A 13,494-nucleotide genomic window follows, 5' to 3' on the forward strand; every position below is an offset into this window, starting at 1 on the left:
GCGTGTGAAACTTCCCGCCTACCCCTGTAATACACGTACCCTGGGCAATCTCGTGTTCAACTTCCCGCGTACCCCTGTAATACACGTACCCTGGCTAATCGCATGTAAAACTTCCCGCATACCCCTGTAATACACGTACCCTGGCCAATCGCGTGTTAAACTTCCCGCGTACCCCTGTAATACACGTACCCTGGCTAATCGCATGTTAAACTTCCCGCATACCCCTGTAATACACGTACCCTGGCCAATCGCGTGTTAAACTTCCCGCGTACCCCTGTAATACACGTACCCTGGCTAATCGCGTGTATAACTTCACGCGTACCCCTGATATGCACGTTACCCGCTTTGCGTTCCTTGTTTGCCAGCCCTGTAAACTGGTCCAGGGTTAGCGCAGCCCTTTGAGATGATTGGGCGATTTTGATGGCTTTTCCTTGCGCGAGGGCGTTCTTGGGGGCGTTACTGGCGCTGCTGCAGGGTCGCTGCGATACTCTGCGCCACGGCTGGTTTGGGAGCCTAAAATCCATGAATACGCTGTGCGCGGAAATCGGTTTTAGCGCACGTGCCTGGCGCAGTCAATCGCACGCGGACACTCTGCACCAGCCGCTTGCGACACTTTTCTGCGAAATTCTATGAATTACCCTGTCAGTCACCAGCGCAAGTGCTAATAGCGCAGGCAACATTAACCAGTGCCGTACTGCATTAAAGAAATCAGATTTGCAGGAAAAAAGAGGAAAAAGACTCTGATCCGACTGTTTTTCAAAAAACAGTGTGTGTGAGACGACACCCAAAGGGTTCCAGTGACCTTTTGCAACCATTCAAGAAATCCCTTTGTCCTGAAGATGGCCACATCAGGAAAAGATACTGGGGATAGCACCTAATGTGTTTGGAAGGGGCGAAACATATGGAACATATGTCGACAATCCTTGTGCTTTGAAATAGAAAACCTAGATAAATAGAGACCATAGCAAAAGCCTCTGAAAAATCAAAAAGCCCCGTGATCTTGACAGTATGGAATGAAATAGAAAAACTGCTGACTGTTCTAGGCAGTCAATCCAGCAAACACAACAACTGTGTCACATACTAACCTCACCCGTTGCAAAATATCGTCATGAAGTCATCTTAGACGCACCTTGTATAAAAGTGCCTGCAACAAAGGACACATGAGTAATCTTAATGGTGTTTATGTTGATGTATACATTTATGACTAAAATGTGTTTTATTTGAAATGTTGGAGAGAACATGTGATATATATTTACAATCTATTTTTGTAATAGAGAAAGTGGTGCATTTTTCTGAAACAAAGCAGATTTGGAGAAGGGTAGTCGCTCTCACTCGTTTATCTTGCACATATGTATATCATGTGACATTGTGACACATATGTATTATACAGGCTGTGCACTTTCAGCAAATATATTTCAATCTGAAGCCAGTATTTAAGCTGCAAATGGCAAGCATTGGACTAGAGTGCTGTGTAGCAGTTAAATACATCACTCTCATAATTTACCTGCAGAACTGCACCCTTCATGGTTGCCTAGGATGCCACACCCCCCTCCTATGACAGGTAGTGGCATATTGCAACAAAAACCTTCGTAGGGCAAACCCATTAACTGTGCCACTTTTATGCTTCATCGAAATAAAGCCCCAAATGTGATCAGTCAAGTCGGTCATTTTGGCGTTGAGTAGGCACTTAAATATGATGGTGCTGTTGCCTAGTGCAAGAACTTGGTGAATTGTGCCCTCACCCGGAGTAACCATACCGTACTCTGTGGTGAAAGAAAAAGAAAAATGGCAAAAGTGAGGGGTAGGGAGAAGTGAGAATGAAAGAAGAGGCCAAAGAACTAACGAATTGAGAAGATACGATGGGGAGTAGCTGATCTAGAAAGAGGAAGAATAAGCACTCTGGTGGCAAAGAGAATATCCCAGTGATGACAGTTACTGGCGCCTGGTTATGACTGGCTCACGGTTTTCCATCCATCACATTTGAGTTGTTTCATTAATGCAAAAAGCAATGAATACGATAAAGACAACTGTGAGCAGGTCTTCAAAAATTGATTGGTGCCAAAAGTATCGACTAGCTTACACACGAAAACACCTGACTGCACGCTTCCGAATGTTTTGTGGTATTGCGTGGGTTGTAGATGAAAGGGTCGAATGCAATTGTTTCGAATGCAATAGTTCCGAACCAAAAGGACCAGAAAAAAAGACAAATGTACATTTTTTTGGGGGGGGTTCCACCCCATACCCCTGTATTTAGTGTAAAAAACTGTTTTTTTCCCATACGAAAGCAAAAAAAAAGACATTTAAAAGAAAGGCATTCGACTATTTTTTTCCCGGTCCTTTTGTTTCTAAACTATTGTATTTTGAAACAATGTATTCGACATTTTGACCGGACACCATTGTGTGTATGTGAAGGTCATGTTCCTTGACACCATCCTCTCCCAGATCTATCCAATGTTGACATTTCTGCTTTCTCTTTACCGCTCCTTTTTTCTTGGCAGGAGAAACAGGCGAATCTGGTCCACATCGAGTCACGAAAGTCCAAGAGAAGAAACTCTGAGCTTGAGATCTTTGTAGACTGTGAGAGTAACCGAGAGCAACTGAATGAAATCTTCCAGCTGCTCACCTCCCACGTTAACGCTCTACCCATGAATCCACCAGACCATTTCAGTGTGCACGAGGATGGTAAGACTTGTCGCAGTACTGGACATATACTTCCAGTGCAGCTAACTCAATACCTTGTCCTGTTTAGAGTTCAGACAACCCTGGTAGAAATTCCAGTTGAATTCCAGAGGGTGCAGTTGCATCATATGGTAATTGTGTCCTATATCCAATGCACTATGTATGTCCAGCTGATAAAACAAAGGAAACGCTTAACAAGTCCTTAGACAACCACGACAAACCTGTTAGCAGTGTGAAGGCACAACCCTATGGGATTAGCTGGATTGTTTTCCAGAGTAGTCCAGCAGATGTTAAAAAGCAACTGGATAATCGAGAATCAATGTGTAAACTGGTCACATGGGATCCCCACCAGGGTACTTCCTTACATTGTGTGTCTCCTATTAAGCATTCATTGCCAGAATTAGTGTATGCGGGTATTTTTCAACCACAGTACATCCGAACATCATACAATGTTATTGTCGGAGTATCATTTAATTGAATTGCACGTTTTAATACCCGTTTGTAAGGGCAGGTTTTACAAATTACACAAATTGTGTTTGTCAATTAGTTTAACTCAACACTTGCCAGAACTGTTTTTAATATAAAAGAATGTCCTTTCAATGGTGGGCAGGATAGTGGCTTCATGAAAAGGGACACCGCAAAGGTCACTACATTATGAATTCTGTCCCACACAAAACAAAATAGACTTAAGAAATGTATGAATAAAGTATGAACGTTCTCCTGACCCACCACAAAATCAAAGGAATGTTTGAAAGAACTGGACTGAGAGCAGGGGTCAAGTCCTAAAAATAAAAGTGGGGGGACTCATCAATAAATGCAAAGGGATGTGACGTCGCCAGAAATTAGCATATCAAGGTGAAATGTGCACATTTCATTAATTTGGCTTTGCATAACCACCCAAATTCCACAGAGCGAATGGCATTTGCCTTTCATAAAATCAACACACACACAAAATGGATATTTTCTTCTAATAGTGTTTTTGAAAATGTTAAAAGATGTGCATGTTTTAAACTCCAAGAACCAACACAAATGTTTTCCCTGGAACATGCAGTATCGAAATGGGACATTTCACCTTTAGTTGTTTTTTGTCTTGCATCAGCTTATATAGTGCAGTGGTGAAGTGCCTGCCTGCAAACCTGACGATTGCGGTTCGATGCCCGAGATTGGCTGTAATTCATAAATTCACGGAAGACTTTCAATGTTGTTTATTTTAGCTGGGGGGACTAAGTCCACCCTCTGAAAAAAGTGGTTGGACGCAGTCCACCCACGTGTACCCTCTACTTTAGCACTGGCTGAGAGCAGAATCGGTAAATGGTCAGAACCAGTCGAAGCTCTGACTGATACACCGTGTCATTGCCAGAACTAAAGCAACGCAACACTCATTTGATTCCTCCGAACCATACCTTTACTCATAATATAAGAAATGGGACAGATTGATCTGGACTTCATTGGACAATGGATAGACCAATGGCAGGTGTACTGTAAGGTTGGTCAGTCTCTATGTAGATTTTTGCTCTTCCGGCTTTTAAAGTAAGGGAGGGACTGCAGCAGAGTGATGGAGTTTGGGAGAAGTGGTATAAGCAGATGATTCCCAGAAAAGCCTAGCTCTAGCTTCAGAAGGGGCCCTTAAAGGAGTCTGGCACAGAAGGAGGGATGCACTGTGGCGAGGACGCTATTGCAGTATGCAGGCCGCTGAGGATGGCATGAAGATTGGTATCTAAGGTGTTTCAAGATTGCATGGGGACATTCTACAATGAGATTTGCAAAGATCAGGAGCGTCAATGCAGCTTTGAGAGGGGGGGCAGCCCATAAAGCAGTTGTTGGTGTCGGACAGAGTCCATGCCAAGCATGCCACTGGGAAATTAGCTGTGTTGGGGAAACTGTAGAGTGTGCAGATTTGGGAAGGGTGTTGGAAGGGTACTCTGAGATATTTGGGGGTGCAATAGTTTGAAAGCCCAGAGAAAATAGCCAAGGGAGTGAACTAAATGAGTCACTATCGGAGGCCTTGGAGGTAATGGTGTAGACAGAGCACCTCTTTAAAGAAGGTGTCTTTTGTTTGTAATTTCAGGGACGAGACTTATAAGAGCCTAATTCAAGAGGAAGGGCTTTTGCTTGCTGGGGAGGCACTTGGGATGTTTCATTGTTCAGGGTTTGTTCCCTGTTCTGTTTTTTCCCCACCAGTTTTTGGTTATTTATGGAGGAGATTCTAGTGTAGAAATTAAACAGTAGGCTATAATTGACACGGGACGGACACAATAGCAAAAATGATTGAGGGTGTGCAAATTATCTTTGAAGGCGATGTGTATATTCTTGATGCATTCTCTGCACATAATATAAATAAAAAAGGAAAAGAGTTTGCTCAGAAAGGCGTTCCTGCGGAGGAGTCCCCTTCCACCCATGGTCAGCTTGATGACTTTCTTAAACCCAAAACCCCTCCGCCTAGTCTTGTTACCCACCCACATCCTGCAAGCCAATATAGTCAAAAAACTGTGCAAAAGACTTAATCCTTCCATAGCCCAAAACTCCTCAGAGTTCATATTTTTGGAGAAGGCAAGTGGTCATATGGTGGAGCACATGGAGGGTACATTAGGCGGGTTTCCAGTAAATAATATCCTCTATAAACAGCTCAAGGCCAGTGAAACCAGTGCTCGGAGTGGGTGAGAGAGGTTGGGAGCGGTGCTTCTCTACTTTTTTTAAATTCATTTTTATCGTTCCTATCCTTTTATTTTTTTAAAGAAACCATTCTGGAATGGTTTCGTTTTTAAATAAAAGGGTAGGAAGAAGTTGATACTTGAGTGTACTGCCTGGGGGGCCTGCTGGATCAGCTCCAGCCTCGCATTCTGGTGAGCTATCACGGAGCTGCTGTTATTCGAAGCCCATTCTTAAGTGCCATCATAGCCTTTATCGCTGAGTAATCATAATTTTTATTTTGCATTTAAGCAACTTACCGTGAAAACACTGGAGGCACAGCCGTGCCTGCAGCTAATGGGTAGGTGAGAGGGGCATCTTTAATCTTTAGCATAACCCATAAGGTGGTGGGTGATTTGAAAGGGGAGGGTGTGTAAAGCTGAATGTTGTGGGAGACGATCAGTAAAGGTAATGGGGGTCTTTTAAAATGGGTTTAGCATTTTCTTTCACTGTGTTTCGTTCAGCCTTTACACAGTGGTGGGGGAGGAATAGAGCAAAGGTGGGACTCGGGTATTGGGTTTGCATTGTGTGTGGGAGGGGGCGTGGCAAGGAGGTTTGTGGGTATCGGGGTGAGCCAGCAGGGAACGTAGTTCCACTACTTCTTTTCATACACTTTGACCCCTGCATCAAACTCTTAACAGTGGAAGAGAAGTTGTCTCATTAAAGTATTTGTTCATCCTTACCACAACATGTTTTGGTCCATCAGGCTCTTAGCTGAACCTTCTTCGGGGGAAGTTTTCTGTGCCAAAATAGAGATCTCTAGCTATAAACATAGGGGAGCTTCATAAATAGAAGCTATTATACTATATCATGTGAACGTACATTGATCATAAATAGGGGGTGTTACTATAGATCTACCAATCTTACCTTGGAGTGCGAAAATGTTGGAACTATATTGAAATATTTGTATAACCTTCATACTCTAAGTGTCAGGACATGGACATGCAGCAATAGATGCAGGAGAAGAAGTAAATTACCCATCGCATGAAAACGTTTGAAAACATTTTTTGAATAAACGTATTATTTAATATGTGGAGAATCCTATTGTTGGAATCTGAGAATCACAGGTAATGTGCACACCGCCGGGTCGGTGGGGCGGTTTCAGATTTCAGATTTTGGATTTTAGCTCCTATCATTGGAAGCATATAAGCACCGGAATAACGGCTCCCTTTTCATCATCTGCTTTAAAACACAGAAGTGGGGCACGCACATTACATTTAGTGCCAGGTAAACTAAGTTGACTGTGTCTTGCCACTTTGAATATTGCCTTACCTATGAATTAGTTATGTGGATCCAAGCAAATACATTTCCACTCTTAGCAGTGTAATGAGGTGCCTTTATTTTCCCTGTTTTTCTTTGTGTGAGAGGAAAGCTTTTCAGTAAACACCTGCTCCTATTGGGGTCATGAACACACGTGTACTTCTATGCTATGCTGGCACTTCCGCATGCATCTCCATAGCACCAGGATCACTTACGAGGATGTCAGTTGACTAACATTAGGATCTTCACTGACAGGGGGGTGTAATCTGACTGGTACAGCCATGCCTAAGTCCACGATGAATCCCATATACTTGCCTATTTCCAGAAGTTTGCTCTTATGGGATTTAAGAGGTTACATCTGGGCTAAGAGATCAGGAATGGATGGCATTTCTAAAAGAGTTTGATGTTATTAAAGTTCAAGAAACATTATCTGTTTCCCTACTGATCCTACGCAGTTATAGAACCTTCCAGGATCTTAGGGGAAAGTCCTTCATCGATAGAACCTAGGAAGCAGGCCATTTAGGCATCTGCTGCTTGTAACTGCCTGTAAGAGAAGAGGCTGAGAGATCAATTCAGATTCAAACTTTGGCTTTTAGAACAGGACATACAATGATAAGTTATGTTATGCTATGTTAAAGGTACTTATATAGCGTGCCGTCACCAACGGAATTGGTCCCCAGGCGCTCTGGCGGATCTGTAAACAGGAAGGACGGGTATGGTTAGGTTGGAGGAGGGGAGCAGGAGAGTGGGAGAAGTGATGTGCTGTTGGCAGCTTCAGCTCGGTATACACCGAGTGCTGGGCTTTGGTGCTATTATCGGATCGGCGAGACCTCGAGTGCTGTAGATGACTTTTATGTGTTGTTGATACAGTGTGGTAAAGTGCGTGCGGATTGCTGGGAGGGATACGGTTGTGTGGTTTAAATATGCAGAAGATTGAGGGTTGGCTTAGTGGGGTCTGTGTCCTGATTCAGGTACTTTCTGATTCCCTTAGAGTTTTATCCCTGTGGGTTGGGTTGATGCTGGTTCCTCATGAGCCGACTCGCTTTGTTGGTGCTGCACTGACCCCGCTGTATCATAGTGAGTATTGTTTGGATTGATAGGTGCGTCTGAACCTTTCTTCTGGTGTGGGGCTGGGTTGGTAATATCTCTATTCTCTTGTTATCTGGTGTGACACTGGTCAGTTGAGGTTTTGAATGGTTCAGGGTCGGAGTGGTGTTGATGTGGTGTTCTGGTGCTTCCGTCTTGGCGAGCCTGTGTATTTAGTTGTTAATTTCCTCCTGTCATGACTGTCTTTCCGTTGGTTCATTGGTTTCTGTGGGGTGAACATCTTTGGGGATGTTGTTGTAGTTTTTGTGTGATGGGGTATTGTGCTTCCCGCTGTGTGGTAGGGGGACAGTGTGTAATGATGAAACATTCTCTTTCTCACCCAATGGTTTGGGGCTCATGGTGTATGGCTTCCTTTCCCTCTCTGTCTGTTGTCCTTAGGTCTGTTGGGAATGGCTATGGTTTAAGGTCATGGTCCTCTTGATGATTCATCCTAGTGTTTTTGTCTTTGTCTTGCTATGTATACAGTCTTTGGTCATATTGCGGCCGTCTCCCGGTTAGTCGTTTAGTATGTTGTGGGATATTTTCCTGAGGGTTCTTCCCCATTGATTGCTTGGTGTGGATCTGGGTCTCTCTCTAGGCTCATAGATGTTTTAGTTGTATGTGTGCCCCTGCGGCTGGTCTTTCTAGTTACAACGTGAAGAGCCAGATTTTGAGTAGTTTCCTGAATAGTAGGTGGTTTCTTGTGTTGCGTATGTACTTTGGAAGGTTGTTCCAGGTTTTCAGGGCTTGGTGAGAGAAGGAGGATCCTCCAAGTTTTCTTTAGTTGTAGGGTTTCGATTCCAGGCAGATGTCAATGCTTGATTTGAGCGTTCTTGGTTGATGTAGATGCAGTTTGTCTCTCAGGAACTCAGCTCCTTCATTGTGTACCGCTCTGAGCATGATGCACATTGTTTTGAATTTTATCTGTTGTTTTATTGGTAGCCAATGTAGTGTTTTCAGCGCTGGTGTGGTTTGTTCTCTTCGGGGTAGTTTCAGAAGCAGTCTGGCTGCCACGTTTTATATGCATTGTAGTTTTTTTAAAAGTCATTCCGGCATGCCTAAGTAAAGGCTGTTGGCGTAGTCTATTCAGGACATGACTAGGGTGATGATGGTGGTTGTTTTGTTGGCGAGCGATAGGAATGGTAGGATCCTCTTTGCCGCTCGCAGGAGGAAGGAGCTTTTCTTGAGAAGGGCGTTTACTTGTGGCTCTAACTAGTGTGACATTATTGTCCATCAGGACCCCCAGGTTTTTTACAATCGGCGAGGGTGCTGGGGTTGTCCAGAGTTCCCTTGGCCAAGGGATGAAGTGGTTTTCTCCTCCATTTTTTGTGACGATAATTATTTCTGTTTTGCCTGGGTTGATTTTAAGGCAGTTGGAGTTCATCCAGAGGAATACATCGCGGAGGCAGTTTTCTAGCGTTGAGTTTATTTCCGGGTTGTCTTGTATTTTGAAGATTATTTGTGTATCGTTGGAGTAGTTGTAGCAGGTGAGGCCGTGGCTTTTGATGATTCTAATAAGTAGATACAGGCAGATGTTGAATAGTAGCGGGGAGAAGGAGGATCCTTGTGGTACTCCATAGGTCGAATCTCTCGGGCTAGATTTGAAGGGTTTCAAATTCGTTCTGTTCTGTTTGTTAGGAAAGATTTAATCCATAGTAAGGCGGTGTCTGTTATTCCCAGTCCTTCTAATCTCATTATGCTGCTGATAGGTCTAGGAGTATCAAGGCAGTGCTGTTCTCTGAGTCTGCATTCATTTTTAGATCGTCCCATATTGAGAGTAGAGCTGATTCCGTTCCTCTCATTGGTCTGAAGCCAACTTGTGCTTGGTCTAGTAGGCCGTGCTCTTCTATGAAGTCTTGGGTCATTTTGTATATGTATGTTTTGAGCAGTTTGGCTGTGTATGGGATGTTGGAGATGGGTCTGTAGTTGGAGAGGTCCTCTACATTTCCCGCTGTATCTTTGAGTAGTGGCCTGAAGTATGCAGTGTTTTTCTTTGGCAATGTTGTCTATAGTAGTTATAATCCAGGAATGCAGCAGGGCTACTTTTTTGTCCAGGTCATCTTCTTCCATGAATGTTTGGTGTGGTTTGCTAAGCTCCAGGAGTTCAATCAAGTTGGAGTTTTTGATGGTTCTCCAATTTCTTTTCATGGTGTTCGGTTTTTTGTCCGGTTGACTGTTTGTTGGGGTGGTCACTTTGATTATGAAGGGGATGATGAGATGGTCGCTCCAGGGTATTTGAATTGGGGGTGCCTTGGTGAGGAGTAGTTTGTCCGTGAAGATTGCGTCAAGTGTGTCCCCTGCCGAGTGGGTTGATCCTTTGACTAGTTGTTGCAGATTCATTGCTGCTAGTTGGCTGGCTAGTGATTTTTGCATGGTCGAGGTTTCTTCTTCAAACCAGATGTTGAAATCTCCAAGGACTATCAGGTGATTGAGTTTGATGGCTAGGACAGTGATTGCTTCTGTGAAGGCATCTATGAAGGTTGCATCATAGGTTGGTGGTCTATATATTAGTATGAATTTCAGGTTTGTTTTGGGGCTTACTGTTAGACGTATGATTAGGGATTCGCATTTATCAATGTTTAGTGGGTCTTCCAATTTGATATCCAGGTGTTCCTTGTGAATGATTGCCAGCCCCCATCCTCTTTTGGTTTTTCTATTTGCTTGGATGCATTTGAGGTATTCAGGCAGGCAGTTGTTGAGGGTGATCTTGTAGTTGTTGTCTAGCCATGTTTCTGTTACAAACAGGATGTCGATCCCTCCGTCACAGAGCAGATCGTTTATTTCGGTGGCATGTTTGGACATTGACCTTGCATTAATGAGGTTGCATTGGATCTTTTTGGTGTGGTTTTGCTTGTTAGTTGTTCCGTGTTTTGGTTTGTGGTTGTTTGGTTGCAGTGCATTGTTATTGGTGTTGATTGGGGGTGGATGAGGATCAGCGAAGGCTGCGTCTTCATTGTAGGTTGGCGGATGAGGATCAACCACGGCTGCATCTTCATTGACACGGTCTACTAGATTGAAAGCTTGGTTGTTCAATGGAGGTGCTTCTCTATTTACGCCGGTTAGGTGAAGGTCCATGAAGGCTTCTTCTTCATTGAATTGATCAGTTAGGTTGATGTTTGGGTTGTTGGATTTTAGATCTTCGTCATTGTTTTGTCCGGTGTGGCGTGGGTGTTGAGGGTGTCCTTCTGTTCTTGTGATGTATGGGGTTATGGGGTCGGAGTTTATCCACACTCGTCTTGGGTGCTCTCGTCTTTTTCCTGGTTGTGCGGGTTGTTCTTTGTGTGTCTTGAAGTCTCTGTGTCGTTGGGGTGTCCTGGTTCAGGGGTTGTTGTGAGGTAAGGTGTGAGATATAAGGATTTTTCCCTTTGGAAGATTGTTCTGGTCGTTTCGGTTTTTGGCGTTGTGTTTCCTCTATTTTCAGTTGTTGCTTTGGTGGTAGGTTGGATTTGTGCATCTGTGTCCTGTGTGACCTTGTCTTGTGCCCTTTCTTGGTGTCCCTTCCCGGTCTGGGGCATTTTGGTGCTCTGTGCGGAGGTGCCGGTTGAGTGGTTGGCTGCGGTGTCTTGTGATGGCAGTACTGGAGTTTCTTCTTGTGTTGGTAGGCTAGGGTGCTTTTTGTGCTGTCTGTTCTTCAGGTGGGTTGGTTTGTGTATCCTCGGAGCGTTGTCTGGGGGGGTTGGGGTGCTGGGCGTACAGTTGTCGGGGGTGTAGTACAAAGTTCAGTGGCTGTCTATGTAGGTCTCTCGGAAAAGGTGAGGGTGGTTGAATCTATACTATCACAGTTTGGTCCTCTCTAGGAGTATGTAAAGGTGGTTAGGCTAGGTTTGTGCTTGAGACTAGGGGCTTCATTACACGGTAGGCGGTAAGGGTTTACCGGTACCGGTATTTTACCGGTACCGGTAAACCCTTACCGCCTTACTACGAGGTCCCTTTGCGGGTTGGGGAATTTAACGCCTGCTTTTTGCAGGCGGTAAAAACCAACCCGCAAAGGGACCAGGGAGCTATTTCCGGTACCGCAATTTGCGGTACCGTAATTAGCGCCTTCCCCATTCCCATAGAGCCCTATGGGGCAAAAATGGGAATGGGGAAGGGCAATGGGGGAAGGGGGAATTACCGCCCCACCAACCTTGGAATAGGGCAGTAATTCCCCTTTCCACCAAGGCGGTGCCAGTATTTTACCGGCAAGGACCAAGGTGCTAAAAGCACCTTGGTCCACCGCCATCCGTGTAATGAGGCCCTAGGTCTAACTATGTTCTAGAGTCCTGTATGGTATGGGGGACTCTAAGGAGTATTGTAATCCTTACAATGCACATTTTGGGAACAGAACACCCGCTAAACTTGAGAGACCTGTATAGTGGGAAAGAGGCCTATCAATGCAATCTGAATATCATACAATGCAATTTGGGAACAGAACTCCTGCTAAGTTTGAGAGACCTGTATTGTGGGAGAGAGGCCTATCAATGCAATCTGAATATCATACAATGCAATTTGGGAACAGAACCCCTGCTAAAATTGAGAGACCTGTATAGTGGGAGAGGGGCCTATCGATGCAATATGAATATCACACAATGCAATTTAGGAACAGAACCCCTGCTAAACTTGAGAGACCTGTATAGTAGGAGAGAGGCCTATCAATGCAATCTGAATATCATACAATGCAATTTGGGAAAATAACTCCTGCTAAATTTGAGAGACCTGCATAGTCGGAGAGAGGCCTATCAATGCAATCTGAATATCATACAATGCAATTTGGGAACAGAACCCCTTCTAAAATTGAGAGACCTGTATAGTGGGAGAGAGGCCTATCAATGCAATCTGAATATCACACAATGCAATTTGGGAACAGAACCCCTGCTAAACTTGAGAGACCTGTATAGTGGGAAAGAGGCCTATCAATGCAATCTGAATATCATACAATGCAATTTGGGAACAGAACCCCTGCTAAACTTGAGAGACCTTTATGGTGGGAGAGCAGCCTATCAATGCAATCTGAACATCACACAATGCAATTTGGGAACAAATGTAGCATGCTTGTTTATAAGTGGGCTAGGCTTCCAGGGTGAAGCTATTGCTCTATCCCCCACCTAGGCCACTCTTACCTTACCGGTCCTTGGTCGTTGCTGGTTGACGGCTGGCCGCTAGCTTCCCCTGTGGACACCTGCTGACACTTCCTGGAGCCGCCTCTGTTGGATCCCATCTTTGCCTTGGGGCCCTTAGCCGTGGGGCTGAACAGGCAGGAGGCTGCCCTGGAAGCGTCAGATATGGCTTGGAGGCACAGATTATGCAGGCCAATGAGTGCAGGGGGGGGGGTCAGGAGGCGGGAGGGACGGGAAAAGCAGGAAGAGGGTGCGGATGGGAAAGGACTACTGCGGGTTAGGAAAGGGCCTCGGGGCCATCACAGATGTTGCAGTGGGACGGCTGAATGAGGGTGCAACACTCACCGTGCTTCTGGACCAAATGGGGGTGGTGTGTGCGCGCAAGTCGGTAGACTCGAAACAACACGGTCCTAAGGACCAATGAGAGCAGGGGGGGCGGGTCGGGAGGCTGGAGGGAAGGGAAAAGCAAGAAGAGGCTGCGGGGTGGGAAAGGACTACTGCGGGTTAGGAAAGGGCCTTGGGGCCAACACAGATTTTGCAGTGGGACGGCTGAATGAGGGCGCAACACTCACCGTGCTTCTGGGCCAAATGGGGCTGGTGCGTGCGCGCAAGTCGGTAGATTCAAAACAACACGGTCCTAAGGACCAATGAGAGCAGGGGGGCGGGAGGGAAGGGAGAAGCAGGA

The 13,494-nt window shown here is 45.1% G+C and overlaps 1 protein-coding gene across 1 annotated transcript in view; it reads left to right on the top strand.

Moving 5' to 3' along the window:
- TPH1 (tryptophan hydroxylase 1) overlaps positions 1–13,494 on the top strand; it is a 369,780-nt gene that overhangs the window by 144,179 nt on the left and 212,107 nt on the right. The window contains exon 3 of the mRNA XM_069623792.1: positions 2,499–2,682. Within this exon, the coding sequence (XP_069479893.1) occupies positions 2,499–2,682 (184 nt within the window). The remainder of the gene's footprint in view (positions 1–2,498; positions 2,683–13,494) is intronic.

This window comes from Ambystoma mexicanum, chromosome 11 (assembly GCF_040938575.1).
Source record: "Ambystoma mexicanum isolate Mex_15411 chromosome 11, UKY_AmexF1_1, whole genome shotgun sequence".
In the NCBI taxonomy this organism is placed as follows: Eukaryota; Metazoa; Chordata; class Amphibia; order Caudata; family Ambystomatidae; genus Ambystoma; species Ambystoma mexicanum.